The sequence below is a fragment of the Phodopus roborovskii genome, unplaced genomic scaffold (assembly GCF_943737965.1).
Source record: "Phodopus roborovskii unplaced genomic scaffold, PHOROB, whole genome shotgun sequence".
Lineage (NCBI taxonomy): Eukaryota > Metazoa > Chordata > Mammalia > Rodentia > Cricetidae > Phodopus > Phodopus roborovskii.
The window spans coordinates 4,952,125-4,972,934 of NW_026126648.1; the positions used below are offsets into that span (position 1 = coordinate 4,952,125).

General features: G+C 48.5%; 1 protein-coding gene across 1 annotated transcript in view; it reads right to left on the reverse strand.

The window, feature by feature from the left end:
* Rbpj (recombination signal binding protein for immunoglobulin kappa J region) overlaps positions 1–13,503 on the reverse strand; it is a 187,828-nt gene extending 174,325 nt beyond the window's left edge. The window contains exon 1 of the mRNA XM_051174035.1: positions 13,457–13,503. Within this exon, the coding sequence (XP_051029992.1) occupies positions 13,457–13,488 (32 nt within the window). The 5' untranslated portion in view covers positions 13,489–13,503. The remainder of the gene's footprint in view (positions 1–13,456) is intronic.
* Between the last annotated feature and the right edge of the window lie 7,307 nt (positions 13,504–20,810).

The window sequence follows — 20,810 nt, forward strand, 5'->3', positions numbered from 1 at the left end:
CCGTGAACCTGTTCTCCTTCTCACTATCAAGTGGCCTAACTCATTTCAAATCTTTGGAGCCATTTATTTAATTTGAACAGAAAAATTGAAGTCATGTCTAAGCAAATTAAGAGCAGGAGAGATACAGTTTCGAATATCTTTTTTTGGTTGTGGGTGTTTTGTTTTGTTTTTGAGACAGGGTAGGGTCTCTCTGTGTACTCTGGCTGCCCTGGAACTCACTTTGTAGACCAGACTGGCATCGAACTCACAGAGATCTGCCTGCCCCGTACAGCATCCATACTATAATTGCTTTACAAGCAATATAAACGATGGGATAGAGGCTGACGTTACCCCCATTAAGCAGACAAGGAAATCAAGGCCCAGAAAGCTTTGGTTTCCTCATCTGGAAACTTCCCGAATCACACAGGTAATGAGCGCTACAACTGAGATCCTTTTTGTATGGATGTGTTTTTAACGGGGAGCAGGATGAAATGGTCCTATTCTCCGCGCTGAGGGGAGGCCCACCCGATTTCCGCTGCCCTAACGTGCCCTCGGAACTCACGCTCCTGTTTCTATACCCAGCCCTGTCCAGCCCAGAAGCAGATTGTGTTTACTTGTGGGGGTGCTAAGAACCCAGGCCTGAGATGTTGAGGGACTTGAATTCAGTGAGCTGCTTGACACAGGCTGCCATGGCCTCTGAGTCATTGTATAACGGCGGATTCAGAACTGGAGACGGAGGAGCCGAGGGCGGCTGGGTAATTGCTATTGCAGGCCCCTGTTAAAAAGCTGTAAACCAGAAAACATCAAACCATCCCAAGAAATGATTTTTCCTGGCCTCCTGCATCAGACCTCATAATTCTAATTTCAGATGTTTGGCCTGGGAAAAAAAAAAAAAAAAAAAAAAAAAAGCCCTTGGGATTTGCTTTACAGCAACAAGGGAAACAAAGTGGGCCCTGGGCCCTGGAAGACTGGAGCTGTTTCTCTGCCCGCCACTGTCTCCCAAATGACTTCACTGTGAAAGGCAGAGGCCGTGAAAGGAGGCTGTGAGAATCGGAGGGTGAACAGGACCCTCGGCTTCTGCTTTACACCCTCTTAAAACACTCATACTACACCCCCAGGACCACAGAAGCAAGCTCCGTGGATGCAGCTTGCTTGGGGCCCATCGTCTCTCTTCCTGGCGAGCTGTCACCACCTTTAGGTGACTATGGGCAATTCCAACTCACTCACTATTGTCTAGGGCGCTTCAGAGGGGTAGCAGCCCCCACAGTCTGGCCCTTGGCTCTGCACGCCAGCCAGCCTCCTGTTACACGGATAAAAATGTTCTCATTGGCCGAAGCCTTACTCTGCCTCTTCTTGGTCCTCTGCGTGTTGAGCCACGGCCTTGCTCTTCTCCTCACCGTCTGTGTGGAATCCCGCTAGATCGGTTTATCAAAACCCATAGCCCCTGGAGTCTGACCACCCTCACAGATGATTTCTCCAACTCTCTTACACCTGCATTCCCGTTAAGATGGTCAAAGAGACACATTCCTTGACATTTCTGAAGGCCCTTCCCGCTTTCTCCTCTCTTAGGTTATAAATCTCTACTTTGCTACAGCTGGGGTCACGTTCAGTCTCTCGTTCTCATGTGTGGACCCAGGGCAGGGGTCTTCATTCCTACGGCCATGTGTCCTCTTAAGCAACGTCTACTACATCCTCTGACGTGCTGTGAGTCTTGGTGGGAGGAGACTTCCATCACAGACTAGACTTAAACCGGCTCCTAGTCAAGGTCTCATGCACTCTATACCTCCATGAGTATCAGTAACTAGTTAATGGGCATTAGGGGAGGGAAAGACATTTTCTTCAGTTGTGTAGCCAGTGACTGGTCAGGAGTCCATAGTCCTACAACAACCACTAACTCAGCGTTGTAAGCAACGCTAATGAAGCCTGGTAGGTTATCAAAAACAAACAAATGACAGTGGATGGGCTAGTGGCACGGAAACCCTGATTTCCATCCATCAGATAACGGTTTAGAGTTTGGGGGCGGAGGAGCTTGCCGGCCGGGGTTGGCTGTTGAGGAACTGCAGAGAATGGGGGAGAAGACATGACGTCAGGGTACCTACAAACAAAAAACCCACCTTGGCCTGAGCTCACAGTCACGCCATGCCTGTTTCCACATCACACTGGCTTAGGCAAACAAGCCCGGGAAATTCATTCTCCCACTCCTGCTCGCTCCAAAGCATGCCACGTTAGAGACACTCAGTAGGTGTTTATGAGGAAGTACCAGTGGGCACATTGTTCTGGCGGGCTGCAGCAACGTTTTGAAATGAGTGCTCTGCACTACAGGTGCACGCACTAATCTGAGCCTCGGTTTCAGTAAGTTCAAAGCTACCCAAGGAGAATTTGGTCAGGGTACTTTTGTTGTTGTTTGTTTTTTTTTTTTTTTGTTTTGTTTTTAAATCTGATTTGAAAATGATCCTGGGTCCCGGTGACACAGAGCTCTCCAGGCCTCTCTCCACAGCAGCCCGGATGTTATTTCTTTCCATAGAGCTCATTTCTTCATTTAGCATGCATCTGAGGCCTGGCTCCTTGCAGAGCAATGTGGCCTAGTTGGCTAAGGGCTGCTCTCTCTGATTGCTGGCAAAGGCCCCTGCAGACTGCACAGTACCTCCCCGTGGATTCCCCCATTTGAGCTGCACACTGAGCTGAGGTGTGCTTGCAGGGGTGTTCTTGGGGGAGAGAAAGGCATGAGGTGGTGGTTGTTTTTTAAAGAAACAAGATGCTCAGTAGGGTTATGGGATCACATGTAGGCACAGTTGTAGGCAGCATGTGAGACAGGGCTTCATGAGACTTGGGCTGGCCTTGAACTTGTTATGTAGCTAAGGGTGGGCTACAGGATGCACCACTAGGCCCGGTTTGTGTGGTGCTGAGGGCTGAACCCAGGGCTTTGTGCCTGCTGGGCAAGCATTCTATCAACTGAGGTACAAACGCATTCAACTGTCCTTTGTTTTTTGAATAAGGAATATAACCCATGTCAGCTGGCTTGCCAGGATATTTTACTGACTGCCATTGCCGCTTTCTTGGCTGTATTTCCTTCCTGTCCCCAGAGTCTTTCTTTGAATTCCTGGATCTTCAGGGCTCAATCCAGATACCATTATGCCCATTCCTACTCACTTTGTCTCTGGAACTGAGTTGCCCACACTCTTGGAAGGCAGATGTCCTGTTTTCTAATCTGGCTGTTCTCCTTGTGAGATGTGTGACCTTGGACAAGTCACTGGCCTCTGTGGCCCTCATTCGTCCCTGAAGCTTCGTCCCTGAAGCTACAGAATAGTAAGTCTCATTACTTGAAGTTGGGAAGAAAAATACAGTAAACCCTGAAAAGCCACAGTGACTGTCCTCCTCTGGCATGGCAAGTGGCCCATGAACACTAACACGATTTCCTTGTTTCAATCTCATTCTTTTTTTCAAATTCTTGTTTCCATGTACTCTCTTGTATTCTCTGTCTGTCTGTCTGTCTGTCCATCTGTCTGTCCGTCTGTCTGTCTGTCTGGGGGAGGTAGTGACAGGCCTTCACTCTGTAGTCCTTCAAGGATGGTCTTGAATTCATGGTAACTCCTTCTGGCTCAGCTTCCCCAAATTAGGGTATTACAGGCATGAGCCACGACACCCAGCTTTTACTTTATTTTTGTAAAAGACTCACAATACTTTATCCACACTAATCTAATAACATCACAGTGTTTTAATATAAAATCTTTTCAAATTTCTGACTATTAAAATAATGCATACTTGTAAAAAAAATCATAAAAACCTAATAAAGCAAAGAGGGAAAATATCACTTACAATTCTGCCAGCTGAGATAGTCACCATTCATGAACTGCTTTCCACATTTTTATATGCATAAACACACAGGAGTTTGAAGCCCAAGTAATCATATTAAACACAGCCACTGGTATGCAGTGCTTTCCACGCGAGAAACTGTCTATACCAACTGACAATCCTTGTCCCCAGAAGAGGCTCACGGCAGGGGCTTGCTCTACCTCAGCCTGTCGTCTTTATACAAATCCAGACACTATTTTAAAAATCATCGCACTTTCCTACTTTGGAAAATTCTCCAATTCCCTGGCCACAATCGTCCTGTGTTCCAGGAAGCTAGCTGCTGCCAATACTGACTTGGGGTCTACTTCTCGACATAAGGACATGGTATCGCTACCGTACTCCAGGATGCACATGTAGCTATGTGCTATTTGTTTCTTTACCCCCCCCCCCCCTTCCCTGAGACTTTTTCTCTGTGTAACCTGGCTGTCTTGGAACTTGCTCTGTAGTCAAAGCTGGCCTTGAACTCAGAGATCTACCTGCCTCTCCCTCCGGAGTGCTGGGATTAAAGGCTTGGGCCACCACTGTCTGTCTGGCTTAGTATAGTATCTTGTTACAGCTATTTGTGTCAATCAGCTTTCTGTTACTGTGATAGGCCAGCTATAAAAATGAATTTAAACACAGAAAATCTTTATTTGGCCCATAGTTTCAGAGGTTTCAGCCCATGGTCTGGTGGCCTTACTGCTTTGGGTCTGTGGTGAGGCAGTTAGTGCATCACGGTGAACACCATAAAAGCAGCTCACTTAATGGCAGCAGCCAGGAAGCAGACAGAGAAGGGGACACAGATCCCAATTCATCTCCCATGGGCATGCCTTCAGGGATCTGCTAGGCCCTTCCTAAAGACTCTAGTCATCACAATTGTGCTAGTAACTAAGCAGACACTTCATACTCAAACCCAACCCCAACATTACCTAAATGGTCTATGGCTTTCCCTTCCTAAGACCTTCAGGTTCATGCTGCATAAATACTTGTGTGAGTGGACTCATGGGATAGTTCGCAGTGCACAATGCTCTGGCTGTCCGGGGTACCTGCCAGAGCGCGGGTACAGGTGGGCTCCGTTCACCGGCGACGGTGAAGAATGTGGCATCTGTCTGTCTTCCCTGAGAAGCCTTAAAAGCATTCAATACTTCACTGCAGTCACCTTATTCCCCCAAATGCAGCCGTCCATCACTGAGGCAAAAGACCACATTCTCAAATAACCACAGAACCTCCCAGAACACCCGATGCTGTGAGGGAATGAAAGAAAAGAAAGACCAGCACCACAGCCAGCAGGCCAGTTTGCATCTTCTTCCTCCCTGGTGGGTGTTGGCACGTGAGGCCCCACCACAAGATGGCTGGTGAGTCCTTTAATCCTGGCCCCAGTCTTGGCTTCCAGAACCTGAGCCTCCAAAATTTAGGCTTATGTAACTTATTTGTTTATTTTCAAGGCCTGCCCTGCCCAAGTTGGGAACACTTAAGACTGCCTTTCAGAGGGAATTTGGAGCCCAACATTGTCATTAAGTAAATCGGCAAGCAGTGGTCCTGTTAAAAAAAAAAAAAAAAAAAAAAAAAAAAAAAAACCCAAGTAGCAGCACTCTAAAGACTCCCTGGTGCAGCGAGTACTGAGATGCCTGAAACTGGTCCCTGGACTTGTTCTTTGTCCCTTAAACGGTAGCTAGAGTCCACCAGCCCGGACCTGTCAGCCTTGAGATTCTGCAATGGCAGCACCTCTGTTTGACTGGAGCGTGTAGTGTAGTGGGAAGGGGCTTGTTCTGGAAGTGTCTGCAGAGGCTTTCCACCTGTACGCTGTTGTGTGATATTCAACTGAACCTTGAGTTTACATTTGCGCGCATTAAATAAAGTCAGCCTTGGGTCAGGAGACTGAGTTAGCATCCAGTTGACGGAAAGAAATCATAGAGTCACGCCCTATGCATAGGGAGATGCACAGGAAATAGTAGGGAGGGACTTACTGGGATTTTTGTCGTCGTTTTGGCTGAGCAGAAGGACACTCTTTTGGAGACCCCTGCACAGAAAGGAAGCCAGCTAGTTGCTGCGGAACCTCTCTGAGCTAGCAGCTTTTCACCCCAGCCTGTGATTCCCGGGTCTTATTGATAAGCATAATGACAGAGGTTTAATTTAAAGCTGTATTTGGCAGCAGCAACAGCTGGGGAAGCAGGCCAGCAACCATGGGGCTGCATTTGTCGGCTAAAACGGAAGAGCAGCCTGTGCGATGACAGCAACGCAGCAATGTAACTTTCAGAAGCTTCTGGAAAACACGGACAAGCCCAGACTAAACACACGAGAAGACAGGTACCATTTTCAGTTCACTTCTAGACAGGAAGGAGCAGATGCCAAAGGGTCTGACAAAGACATGGGTGCATTTCTACCTGGGTACAACATCAATGTCCAAGTAAGAGAGTAGTTAGACAAGTGACTGCCATTTTCAACGCGTCTCCCTGAGGAGTCATCAGAGCCCGATGGAGTGCTCTGATGTGTTAGGTCGGAAGAGCAGACTACAAAGCCATACATGAAGCATAGGAGTAATTATGCTCATCGTATTTTCTCAGTAAAACACTGAAATATACTGTAATCTCAGGAGAGTGTCTGTCTATGTGTGTGTGTGTGGGTGGGTGGGGGGGGTAATGGGTAGTTTTCAACACTTTAGATTTCTCAGGATCCTCAAACCGTTCTACAATGGGGATTTACCACTCAGTCGGAAAAAGGATAATCACAAGGCACCTGACTCTCTTAGCCCACATGGTCTCACCGCTCCCTGCCCTCCCTCACTCTGTCTGAGGGAACGGCTGCCCTCTCCAGCCGGTGGTGGTGGTGGTGGGGGAATAAGATGTTCCTTGAGGCCCAGAGCGATGGCAAATCTCCCCTCAGGGCCTGAAAGCTCCTGGACGTTGGTGAGCTCTCTACTCCATCCAGCAGGCCTACTGAACGCAAACTCGGATTTCCCCCAGGCTGAGAAGGAAAACAAAATAAGGAGCGCTTTGTCTCGGGGTCGGGGGTGGGGGGAGTCACCCGTGTTCCTCTGCACACTTCTTACGGGCCACCCCTTCCTCCCTCCTCCTTCACCGATGGGAGAGCTTAGAAAGCTATCTCTACGGTCTGGCAAGACGGCCTGGTCCAAGCGAGCCCACAGGGTGACACAGGCTGACGGTGGAAGGCTAGCCAGCCAAGACAGGCCTGGCTGGTTTCTTTAGCCAGCCAGCCTCTTCAGCCCTTGAGAGTTTGGTTCCTTCATGATTTGAAGCCACTGGAAGCTGCGTGTCCTGACCTCATCTGGCACCGCCCTCCACATGGGTGAAGCTCCTTCTGTATGCGGTGTGGTGAGGAGGTTGCCTGAGCCTTCTTACTCTGAGAGTCACTGGGGGCTTCTCAGCAGCTCCCGGGCTCAGTGAGAATCCTTCACTGGGCATCTGCATTGCGAACAAGAACTCACCAGACTCCTTAGAGAAGCAGTTCTCACCCTGCGCGTCCAAACCCCTTTGGGAGTTGAATGGCCCTTTCCCAGTGGTGACCTAAGACCCTAGGTCACATAATATCGGAAAACACAGATATTTTATGTTGTGATTCGTAACAAGTAGCAAAATTACAGTTATGAAGTAGCAGTGAACATAATTTTATGGCTGGGGTTCACCACAGCCTGTGGAACCGGGCTAGAAGCATTAGGGGGGTTGAGAACCAGTGCCTTAGAGGATGCCTCGTGTCCTCCATCAGCATCTGACTCACAGCATCTCATCGCTATCCTGCCGCCCAAAATCACGGTGGACCCAGACACACGGACACCTTCCCCGCGCTCCATATCCCCACTGTTAAAGCACGATTCAGAAAGACGATGTTTCAGGCTTATTCTTAAATACGGCGAAACTGGGATGCCCTAGAAATGACTCCTCCCCGCCCCTTAGTATATGCCATGCATTACTTAAGGTATGGTTATTCTTCATGTGGGTATTTCCCAGGCGATATTCCGGCTATTAGAGAAGTTGTCTCTGAGGCGTTCCTGTTCCACAGGGATCCTGCATTTGATCAGACAAGCCTATTCTTGAAGCTGAAGTAAAGGAGGCGAGATGGTGATGCCCTGGCGTATTTTCTACATCCCTGGCCCTGACACTTTCCCCTTTCAGGCCAGAGGGAGTGGCAGGCTCAGCCAGGATGGGCTAGAAGGACTCTCTCTGTTGGGGTGGAACACTCCATTGGAAAGATGAGAATGGGATTCGCAGCGGAAGCTCGGCTTAGCAGGCGTCCTTGAAGACCTTAGCTAAAGGTGTCTGGTGGTGCACTTAACATGTGGCATTACCCTACGTGAGCCTGTCAGTGGGGATGAGGTGGGCTAAAGGAGCCCACATGGGGACGCTGACCCCAGGGAACCCCCTCCAAGGCATGACTGTTTGACCAGCGCCAAAGGTCAACAGCTTTATTAGACATGGGGACTTTCCTGAAGGTTATTTTTGAAAAAAAAAAAAAAAAAAAAAAAAAAAAAAGCAAAGGAGAGAGAGGTGGGTGGGGTGGAGGCAAAGGTCACCCAGGGGGAAACAGGATCAGGCTGGCGATGCAGAGCCCTCTTACTCTTCTGCTTGAAGGCTCCTTCCTCCCAGTGTCCGCTGCAGTCTTCCTCAACCCACACCCTCTCTCTTGACTTACACTTGCTGGCTCCAGGGCTGGAGGTTGACAGGTGGCAAGCCCAGCAACCAGCCTTTGTGTGAATGAAAACTGCCCAGGCAGGCGCCCTCCAAGCCCCAGGGTATAATTTTCCCCTTCTCCACTTGTGAATTCCAGGCAAGGAGCTCAGCTGTCGTCGGCCTCAGGGAATTTTTTCCACCAGGATTGAAATTGGGGCCAAGAAAACATGGGTCTGTAGAAGGCACTGTTCCCTGAGACTCGGATGAGTTTTCCCTTTACTTCGGGCCTGAGAAGACCGTGTCTTTACCTCCTGTGACATTCATTACGCTGAGAAAATGTTGGAAGAAAGAGGCTGACTTGCTAAACTTTCCGGTCTTTGCCACGTTTCCCGCCATACCCGCCATACCCGTTTCCCAATGGACTAGCCTGTGCAGAGGCATTCTTTCTGAGTTCATTCTCTTAAGTTTATCACTCGCTTTAGCAACAGTAGCTTTAAAGTCTAGGATTCAATGCCCCGTTACAGATGAAGTCATAATGTGATGCGTTTGTGCAACTCAACTGTGAATAGTGTTCATTCGTGTGGCCACGAAAACCACCAGTTAGAACTCAACTCTGCTGCCCGGAGTTCCCTAAGGCCAGACTGGAGCTCTCGGGCTTACTGTCCAGGTAGCAATGGCTACATCTGAATGGAGAGTGGCCTTCATGTCAGCGCCACAGGATGGACTATGCACACATGAACTCTCTCTTTCTAGGAGCACTCTAAGGAATATATTCTCCTTGGACCTGATACAGACAAGGGCACTGATTTAGAAGTCGGCGAAGATCCTAGCGTTAGTCACGAAAAGCCAGATTCACACCCAATTAGGACCTCTGGTTATAATTCAGAGTCCATGCAACCAGCTCTCACTGAAACTTCTGGGGTGTGGGGGTGAGCCCAGCAACCACAGGCATGGATACTCTGCTTGCCAGGAAAAAAAAGGCAAACAACCATCTGTTGAAAAGTGAGTTCGTTTAGTACTGAATGGTAAGCGGGCCTTTCCCCAGGATTCCGCCTCAATACAGTTCCCAACCTGTCAAGTGCAGGAGTCCCAAAGTTCATTTCCAAGCAGCTTTCCAGCCCCCTCTGCCCCCAGCACTTTCCAAGCTGTCCCTGTGACTCCATACTCTGGGTGATGTTCACATCTCTTTCTGACACCTCTCCGATTTTGCTACTCCCGCCCCAAAACAGTACCCTCTCGAAGAAACCCGGAGAATAGAAATGTTGTGTTGAATTGCAAGCGTGTGCTTGCAGCTCACGTCGCTGATGAAATCCATTTCAGATGGCAGTGGAAATGTTATGCCTCCAACAGGACCCACAAAGGTGCGTGAGTGCGAGCATGGAGCCCATCCCTCCCCTAGGAAGGGTGCTAATGGGTTATCAGGAGGCATGGGTTGCAAGAGGTAGGCGGAGAACCAGACAATTTTCTCTGTCTCCAGGGTGTGTGGTGAGATTCAGATGAAATTTTCCCTGGGACAGGGTTTGTTGCTGGTTCCTTCCAAATTTCCCTCCTCCTCCTCTCCTCCCTTCTCCTACCTGTGAACACCGCTTTCTCCAAGCTTCATGCTGAAATTCAGCTATAGAGCAGCACTCGCAAATTTTCCTGGTCTGACCTTACCCTGTTCTCCAGGCAGATCCCTACCTCCCCAGGACCTCTGAGTGCAGCTGATTTTTAGTAAAAAGCTCTGTGCTGGGATGGATTCTTGCTACTTGGTTAATGGTTGCCCTCAGTATCACTGTCACCTACCCTCAGCCTCCTACGCCAGGGTGGTGCGACATTTCACAATAGATCATAAGGGCTGCATAATTTAAAGACAGACCTGGATTTGAGTCCTGGCTCTACCTCTAACTTAGGAAGCCTGGGTAGACATGTGACTTCTCTGAACCCCAGTTTACTAATCTGTAAAATGGGAATCTTTATAAAAAGAAACGGTGCTTTGAAGACTGGTGACACACCGGACTTCATTTATTGTCTTTGGTATGAACCGGTGAGGTAGATATTTCTAACTATCATAAAGGAGAGTTAACGGTTCAATAGATTTGACGTTGTGATCGATTCCTTCCCTTCCTTCTGCCTAAACTGCTGTGGGGTCAGGATGTGACCCTTGTGAGCATCTGGCTGTGCGGATGGGAGAGGGAGAGCGATCTGCGCTGGGACAGGATTTTCTGAGCCAAGCCCAGCCACCCACTGCTGAGGATGGACCCCAAGAGTCCATTCCCTGCTTTGGTTCCCGTGTCCGCAGCTTCCTTCCTTCCTCCGCCTTGACTTTGTGGAATCTGCAAGTGGTCCAAGATCCCCCCACCCATCCCCCTTCTTTCCCTTTTTCTTTTTTCTTTTTTTCCCACACAGCTAACGGCAGCTGCAAGATAGTGGGGGCCGGTGGCGGATGGCGGCAGCTGTTTGGATGTATGGGCTCTCTTGTTGTTTCCCTTTGTGAGTCCGGAGCTGTTTGTATATATCACAAGCCACCACCTGGCAAGATGTTTAGTTACACCCTTGTTTGCAGGCTTCCTGCATGGGATCGCGAATGCAGAAGGGTAGGAGGACTTGGAGATGTTGATTCCAGCCCCTCGCTGCCTTTCGGCCTTTCACTTGAAGACTTTGTGGCTCAGCAGACAGCTTGGGGCTTTGCTCTCTGTTCCTTCCCACGTGCGCACTGCAGAGCTCATACCCCAAGCAGTGCGCACAAGCAGGGCAGTCAGGGAGATGCGCGCGCGCACGCGCACCTGGCGGAAGGCAGGTGGCAGGCTTACCCTCTGTGCGCCCCTCTTCTCCAGCCTCGGTTTCCTCTTTTGTCAAGCTCAGAGGGAGCAGAGCAAGTAATCCTCTCACTTTTCCTCTGGCTCCCTGGGCCCTGGACTCTGACTCTCTCATGAATTACCTGGGACATCTGGCTGCTGATACTCTCCTGTGTCACCCACAGCGGGACAGTCCCCTGGAACTGCTTGCTGCCTGTTCAAAGCACCTCTCCTCCTCAGAGCTGAGATTTCTTCCCGCACCCTCACTGTAGAATTCTTGGTGTGTGTGTGTGTGTGAAATGCATGGTTGTTTTTACGTCTTGTGAAAGTGGTAAGAACCCCACCTTGCTTCTAATCCCAGCTCTACTGTGTTCGCTTGCTGTCTAGAGTGGAGGGTGAATTTTAACCAGTACCGCTAATTTCCCAAGGCTTCCTAGTAACGACAGATTCATACACGGTGTTTATATTTAAGAGTCATTTCAAGTGAACATCCAAACAAAATTAGGAAGGAGCAAGCTTCATGCTAACTGTTATGCATGAGACAATTTGGGACTCTGAGCCTAAATGACTTAAAAAATAGTGTCATAGCCACTAAAGGAAGAGTCGGGACCCGTGAGCAGGCCCTCTGCATCGGACTGTCCTGTTCAAGTCGCCAGCCCCGTTATTACAAACCACCAACACTACCACTGTCCCCCTGTTGTATAGTGACACATACACAACATCTCATGTCTCTGAGCAACTGGCCTCCAGTGGAGAGTGTTGCCACCCAATTGGAGTGGGAAACATTGAGGTTCAAGGAAAGGAAGCATTTGACGATTTGTCTGCAGGCTAAGGGGGCTGGCGGCAAAACAAACTCAGATCTGTTCCACACCCCCCCCCCACACACACACAGCGTTTTATTATGTAGCCCTGGCTGGAAAAAAGAAATATAGACAAGATAGGCATCGAACTCAGAGACTGCCTGCCTGCACCCCAGAGAGCTAGGATTAAAGGGGTGTACCCCTCACACCTGGCCCTCTGGGGTTCCCAGGGAGCCCCACCTCTTGCTTAAACACACATTGTCTAAAACAAATGCCCCAAGTTTAATTATCAGAAAATTTTAGGGTTCTATGCATTACTGTTTAGTGAAAGCGTAGCTAACGAAGATGCTAGCTCTGAATCACGTTAACTAAACTCTGCTTCACTCTGATGCCCTTCAGCGTTCCCGAGGGCCATTGTTCTGCGTCTTAGACTTCCTTTTTTGATTTTATTTTCCACTGTTTAAAATATAGCCTCAATTTTTTTTTCCTGGCCTTTCTTAAATATCTTCACTTCAGCGTTGAAAGACAGGCATTTGGTGCGATCAGAGTGACAGTCAGTAGAGGGGTCTGTGACCCATCCCTTTTCAAGTCCCAGGATCATTTTGTGTGCAGTCAAAATCCATGTTCCTGGCTCACCCCTGACTGCTCTGTCTGTATGTGAGTCATCCCTCATTCTCAGTATTCTTACTCCACTCCCTCACCCCTCCTCCAGGGCTAGGGCTTGGGAAACACTTGCTTTGTTCCCTAGACACCCAGTAGACAGTAGGTGCTCAGTAACTGTATATAGCACGTGAGTGAATGAACAAATAATGCTATAATATCACAACCAGTTTATGTTTGAAGGACAGCAGATACAAGGCCAGCTCTTCTGGGTCCCTCATTTAACCCAGCAACGTCAAATACTTCAAGAAAGCGGCTCGTTGTAGGCAACTATCCACCTTCCTCAGCATCGGCTCCCAGCATGCATTTTGAGATGAACTTGTTTAAAAAGAAACACATACAACTTTAAACACCCCGGGAGACCGTAGATATCTTTGGTTCCAGAAAACTCCTGGTGTATCTCTGTGAGGCTGAGTAAGGAAAGCATGGCACTAAGGGGGACGTGAGGGGAGACGAAGGGATCCGAGGCAGGAGCTGTGCTGTTGGCTTCAGGAGCCAGGAAGAAGCTTGCTCCGGAACAGACAGCTCAGCTGTTACAGCCCATGCCCCATCCTCCCCTGTGTGCTCATCAGAGAGAAGGCGACGAGGCTGAACATTCTATGCAGAGATTTCACGGCAAAGGAAATGGCTATTTCACACACCCTGAGATAGGAACGTCAGAAAGGAATTTACTTATTGCGCCAAGAGCAGGAGCCCATGGCTGAACACTCACTTACTGGAGCCCCGGGCTCCAGGCCCAGTAACGCACACCCAAGTGTAAAGGCATCCAATGATAGCCACTCACCTCAACAGTTGTGGGTAGAATAACCCAGTCATCTCGACAAGGAATCCTCAAGCTAGGCTCCTCTGGAAACAGGTCCTGAGATGGCCTGGAAAGAGGCAGTGTCGTCCACCACCGTGGCCCGTATGAGACACTTTGTCCCTGCAAAGGAAGTGAAAGTGTCAGGGTTAAGGGGGGAAAAACCGAACATCCCCTGTAAGGGCAGAATGCAAGCACAGCCCTTCCCCAGTGTGCGCTGCAGGGGCCAGAAGCACGCTCCTTGGTGGCAGAGGGTACAATGACAAACTAGACCATCTCCCTCAGCAGACCCCGAAACTGAGGCCTGTTTTAGTTTTGTTTTAATATATAAAAACAAATTACCAGGGGGAAAGGAGGCTAAAAGGTACTACAGTTCCTTCCGGCTTTGCGTTTGTGTGTAGAGGCTCCCTTGGGAATTCTAACCAGTTGTTTCTGTTGACTTAAAAGCGCTAAGTGAATATTTGAGCCACCAAATCCTAGCTGGAGACCTACTCATCACTGGGCTAGATTTCCAGTCTTGTGGCTCTGATAGCTGAGGCACAGTGATGTGAAATGACGGGTAGCAAGTCCTACTAACCTGTAGCATGATCTTCCCCATGGCCTCACAACCCCAAGCTCAGCTTCTTAAACAGAAGATGCCACCCAGGCATAGCATGTCTGTTCCTTTCTGAGACCAGGCTTTATGCCAGCATGATCAGTAGTTCGTCTGATGGTGGATGGGTGGGAGAAGTCTACTGGCTTCAGATTTGGAGTTGAAATGGCAAGGCAGTCTCCATCCATAGGGCAGGCATCCTGCCATGACGGTTGGACCACACAATGTAGAGCCTATCTGTACACAATGGCATAGATCTGTGACTTGAGAGTAATGTGATATTGTCAAGTTACTAAATCTCTTGTGTGGCTCAGTTTGTGCTGTAAGATGGGGATAATAGTGCTGCCTCTTTCCTAGGACTGTGGGCAAGATGACGTAAATGAATCTATCAAAGCACCTAGTCCTGTGCTTCGTAGACCACGGGTGCACGACGTCACCATTGTAAATGATTTCTTCTTCACGTGGCCAGCAATGGCCACGTCATGGGGTTGAAACACTAAGGGATTTCAAACATATGGCCAGCTGAAAAACAGAGATGAGTGAACTAGCAGCAGCCAGAACTCCTGGCTCTTCATAGCACCTTCTGAGGGATACAACGCAGACCGTGTACTCACTGGCCTTGGTATGGGTGACCCAGTTTGCCTTGGTTTTCCTGGGGTTTTGCCAGTGTTCGCATGGGAAGTGTGAGTCCCTGCAAAACCCAACTGGCAATCTGGTTGGCTGGTTTCCTGGGGCCTTTGGGGCCATTGCTGTTTTCAGGGCATACGAATGCTCAATCCTTCAAGCACCCAGTTTCCTGACCGTATGTCACCATTAGGGAGTGGATGGAGCGTGTATGGAGGGTCAGAGGCCATCACCAATGGTACGGACCGTGTTGCTAGGCCTTCGTCAAGCCTTCCTCCCTGGCACCATCTCAGTGTTCTCCTGCTGAATGTTTCCAGCCAGAGAAAGGGACCAAGCCCTAGCCCACCCAGTTTACCAAAGCGGAGTGAATCATTTTGTTTTTCATAGCGCAATGTTTTTTGTTGTTGTTAAGAATATGGTGGCTTACAGATTTTGATAAACAAGACACTACTGCCAGATGCCTGGAGTCTGTCCCCATAATTAACTGTAGTTTCTTTTCTCTCTCTCTTTTTTGCCTCCTCCCAAATAGATGCATAGAGACTTGCTGGCCTTTATGTGACTTATTTCTAGCCAGCCTTTCTTAACTTAAATTATCCCATCTATCTTTTCCCTCTGGGCTTTTTACCTTTCTCTATTTCTCTGTACCAAACTTCTTGCTCTGGGTGGTTGAGTGGCTGGGTGGCTGCCCTCTGGAATCTTCCTCCCCTCCTTTTCTCACTCCTCCGTCCCTCTAGAGTCTAGATTTCTCTTCCTATCTAATCTCCAGCCCCACCTATTTCCATCTCCTGCCTTGCCATTGGACCGCAGCTCTTTATTAGACCAATCAGGTGTTTTAGGCAGGCAAAGTAACACAGCTTTACAGAGTTAAGCAAACACAGGCAACATGAAGGAATGCAAGACATCTTTGCTATCATTAAACAGCATAAGTGAGTGTAACGCATCTTAAACTAATATTCCACAGCAATTAACCTTAAGTTAAACACGAAGTTCCGGCCTCTTCTCTCAGTGCAATTGTAGAAACACGAGGGGACAGACCTTCTTCACAGTTGCATCTTGTAACCAAACTGAGTTAGCAGAGAAAGCTGGCTCGCACTGGGGTGTTTATAAAGCACTGGAATGGCACAATGAGGCTTGGTGACAAGGTGCTGCCCATGTCTTGGGATTCCTTATGCTCTTTGAACAGGTGAATGCCTAGTACCAGCGAGGGGCTCCTGTGCCTGGGCCTATGGCTTTGTTAACTCAGTGCCCTTGCCTTTACGTCTTAAACGTCGTAGAATGACTCACCTGAGAATGACCTGCTTCTGCAGACAGGCGGCAACAGTAACATGTCCGTCTACTTTCCTGGGGCCACTATGCCCTGTGGCAGCAGCGAGAGCCTTGGTCTAGATCGGGGTGCAACTGCAGCAACGTCCCCGATGTCAGCCACTGTAGGACATTTGACAAACCAGTTCCTATGGTGTGATTTGGGCAAAGGCATAGGGTGTCTGGGTCTCTCAAGGATACAACCTTTTAGTAAATCCCCTTTAAGCTTAAATAACTACACAGGCTTTTGCATGTATTGTCCCACCCTAAACGTAAGCGTAAAACAAACGTTTACCGAGCTGTGAGTCATTAGCCTGGGCTTGGCTCACCTGGGTCTATCGCAAGCTTGCAGCAGGCTGCACAGCTTTGCCATCTCCCTGTGGATACGTATAAGAACCCAACTGCTGATCTTTTGTTTTAGCACTGGGGGGGGGGGGGTGGTGGTGGTTGCTGCTGCATGATTAACTCTCCTATCCTGGCTGATGCAATACATAATAAGACACAAGTCTTGAGAGATATTGTGTGTGTGTGTGTGTGTGTGTGTGTGTGTGCATATATATATATTTGTGGATAAACACGTTTCGGAAACTGCTGATGGTGCTTGGTGTTTGCACACCTTTTATGTATTTTAATAACAGAACACAGGAGTCTTGATTCAAGGGTTTCAGCCAGACACTTAGACGTCTAAACTGAAGATCGCCTTTCCCGGCCTCTCTTGTATTTGGTCATATCTAGGAGCTGATCTGCTTTCCACAACTGTAACAAATACCTAAGGTGATCTAATTATGAAGACGAAAGGTTTATCTTGACTCACAGTTTTAAGTGTTTCAGTCCATGATCAGTAAGACACATTGCTTTTAAGCCACTAGTGGATGTGTAAGAAGGCAATAACAGTGCTGAGCTGTGGTGGCGCACGCCTTTAATCCCAGCACTGCAAAGGCAGAGGCTGGCAGATTTCTGTGAGTTCAAGACCAGCCTGGTCTACAAAAGCTAGTTTCAGGACAGGACAGCCTCCAAAGGCACAGAGAAACCCTGTCTCAAAAAACAAACAAACAACAAAAAGGCAATACAGAACAAGCTAATCTATGCACTTCTTGGCTTGGGATAAAAAGGATAGATACACTGAATTTGACTATAGTGGAATGAAAGCACAAAGCAGTGTAGCCACCAGACTGTTTAGCGTTGTCTAGCCCATCTTGTTCTGCCTGAGAAATTTAAGAGCTGGTTATCATCTTGGAAGATATGAGCTGAGGTTGCCAGACTTGGATCACCTTTCTGGGTTTGAATGCATGAAAGAGAAATGAACTCCACCCTGCACTTTACTTCTGTCCTTTGGGGACTCTTTGTTAGAGTAGCCTAGAGCATCATCTGACTAATAGCATCCTATATCCTTCCCTGAGACATTCAAGGTACTCTGTAAACACACTAACGTTTCTGAGGTATCATTTGGGGAAGGAAACAGTTCAAATTTACCCATTGATGGGATCCTCCCTACCACCCTGTGTGGGTGTGTGTGTGTGCGTGTGTCATTTTTTTTTTTTTTTTTTTGATATACACTTTGGGAAATATTCCTCACAGATATGTCTCTAACATATGCTTTCTCTTTGGGAGGTACTAGAATAGACATCTTGGTAGCTGGGGAAGCTGTGGAGTTATTTATTAAGGAGTGTGACACTACCCATCCTCACCCCAACTCAGCTCCTACTGTTTTCTTCTTGGAAAAATTGGAGAGTAGAAAAAACAGGAGCTTGGCAACAAGACTGGTAAACTTGAGTCAAGATTCCTGTGACCTTTGACCTCACCCTTAATCCCTCCAGCTCTGTCTGCCCATTTGTAAAGTGAGAATAAACATAGGTTTCTTTTGTTTGCATCTTGCATGTGGAAGTAGCTAGAAGAATAAGGGTAGACCAGATAGCTACAACCTGGAGAATTGACCCCAAGATAAACCGGCAGATGAACCACTCAACCCTGCCCAGCCCAAATGTTTGGCTCACAGAGCCACGAGCCAGCATAATGGCTGTTGTTTCAAACCAGTTTGGGGGTTGGAAAGATGCCTACGTGGCTAAGAGCACTTGGTTCGCTGTCTTCTTCCTGCTCTGCTCTGTTCGCCTTGCAGTTTGCGGATCTCAGGGCTGCTGTGAACTGGTTCTTCCCCAGCAGAAGCAAAATCAATTTACAAAAGTTTTCCCTCCTGTCACCTGTGTGTCTGAAAGTGAGCAAACTTAAAAGGAGACAGAGAAACTAAGCCTTAAATGTCACCAGGAAGAGCTTGGGAGAGGGTTGAGTGGGTGAGGTGCTTGCCACCCCCGAGCAAAGACCTGAGCTTGAATCCCAAGAACGCTCGCACCACGGAGAGCCTGGCATGGCAGTACGCCTCTGCAACCCCAGAATTCCTACGACGCAGTGGGAGATGGAGACAGGAGAATCCCTGGAGGCTTCTGAGCCTGGCAGATGAGCAACAGTCACTGAAAAGACAGGTCCTGGGGTCGGTGACACGGCTCCTCGGTGAAAGCGCCCATTTCACAAGCCCGAAGACCCGTATTTCATTCCTGGAGCTCATGTATGGATGGAAAGCAGAGAAACAACTCCACAGAGCTGTCCTCCGACCTCCACACATGCACCATGGCATCAGCACATCTGTATCCAAAGACACTCACAAATACATATCACACATACGCACACACATGCGCGCCCACACACGCACATACACACGCATATACTCTTATTAAATTTACACACACACACACACACACACACACACAAGATAGGCACAAGGAAAACCATTCAACCATTCACCCTCCTTTGTGCTCTGGGTTATCCGGGGAAAGTGACTTTTACTTCCTCATTCTTTCAAGCATCTGGATAGCTTTAGGCCAGTGGTGAATGGGACCTGCTTACTGGTTTTTCCTAGCAGATGACACATGGCTTTAGAATTCAAGCTAACAAGGAATAATGCAAAGTCTACTGTGTTGGCGGAACTCTCTTTAGTTGCTGAGTCTGTGGATCAGGGGGAAAATTGAGTGGTGAGTTGAGCTGGGAGGCCTCCTACACGGGACATCCCATGACGGTAAAGCTTCCTCCTCCCTTCCCCCTCTGCAAGGCCATCAGCCACTTACTGGCCCCTTTTTAACTCCTCTACAGGGCTCAAAGCTCTTTGAAGGTGACTTTTGCTAACCACGAACTGGGGGTGGGTTCAAGTGACAGACACCAACTCCAGCTAGCACAAGGGTGACTTGAATTTTCCTGAAGGATGCCAGGGAAGCTTGCTGGATCAGAGGGACAGGAAGAGAGCCAGGCCTTGAGTTGAGCACAGCCAGCCTGACCTTGGAGAGCCCTGGAATTGGGGTTCACAAGCCATCCACTTGGATCCCTGGCATGTGAGAGGAAAAGGATTGGTCCAGCCTTACATTCACCCTCACTAACAATCCCAATCAGGACCGTGGGGCATACTGGTGACTTAAGTGCCAAGAGGACGAAGATTCACTGTGAGGCCTGGAGTCCTTATAAAATCACATGGCTTTATGGATCACTTATCTTTTGGGCAGAACAAACCACTTTAACACTTGTTTTAAACAACCGCTACTCTTGCTCATGACTCTGGCTCAAAAATGTGGGCTGGGCTAAACCGGGATGGGAGCTTCTCTTGGGGTCCTTCTTCAGGTGGGAGCCGGCTGGTCTGTTGTTAACCCACATTGTTTCTCATCTTCAGGCAAGCTTTCTTACGTGATGGAAGCAAGGAAAGGCAGCTGAGAGACACTTTTCTTACTCTGCATTTGCTATTGTCCTGTTGAAAGTGACTTGCATCATCGAAGCCCAGAGTCGGGGTCTGCGATCCCGGCTCTCTCTGGGCGGAGATGCAAAATCACACACACACATTCATTGCCACGTTTTTATAGTAAATAGTCCACCTGATATTGGCTTCTATCCATGCTTCCCTAAGATATAATCCTACGTTAAAGTCTTTTGACTGTTCTTGAAAAGCTTACTTGTTACTTACAAATAAGTCACTACCAATAAATAACAATAAATACCACCCACATGAAGATCTAGGTTTAATTAGAAACTCTCATTCTATCCTTCTGAAGAAACATGAAGCTCAGGAAAGGTGGAAGAAGCTGGATGGGTTCTTAACGTCACGACCAAGAGTCGGATTAAATCTTATTTTATACGTATGGGGTCATACCACATGAGTAGCTGGGAGTTACAGAAGCTTGTGAACCACCATGTGAGTGCTGGCAACTGAACTTCAGTCCTCCACGTAAGTGACGAGCATTCTCAACCTCTGCGGCTCTCTTCGGTGCCTGTACCCAGATGTTTTTAAGAATTTCTTTCCTCTTTCTTCTTTCTTCAACACGGTCTTTGAACTGATGACCCTCCTGCTTCAGCCTGCTTCAGCATCTCAGGTCACATGCCGCCATGCCCTGCAAAACGCGACTCTCCCAGCTGCCGTTCTCAGTGGGAGTGGTGGTATCAGCGTAATCCTGGTTCCATCATGTTAACAGATGCCTGAGGCAAATGACTCCCATAGAGAAGTTGATCAGGGCTCAGAGTTTTATATATCTGCCCTGGAAGGTAGGGCCTACTACTTTAATCTGGGACGAGGCTGTTGCCCAACATGCAGGAATATTGAGCAGAACAGACTGCTCATCTCGTGGCTGAGAAGTAACTCAGCAGCAGGAGGAGCCGAGGGCGCACAGTCCCACCCCAGGACATATTCATCCATTCTCGTGCAGTGAACATTCTCCACCTTCCAGCAGTAGCCCTGTGCTGGAGAGCACAGGGGCTTCAGTGTGTGTGTGTGTGTGGGTGGTTAGAGGGACA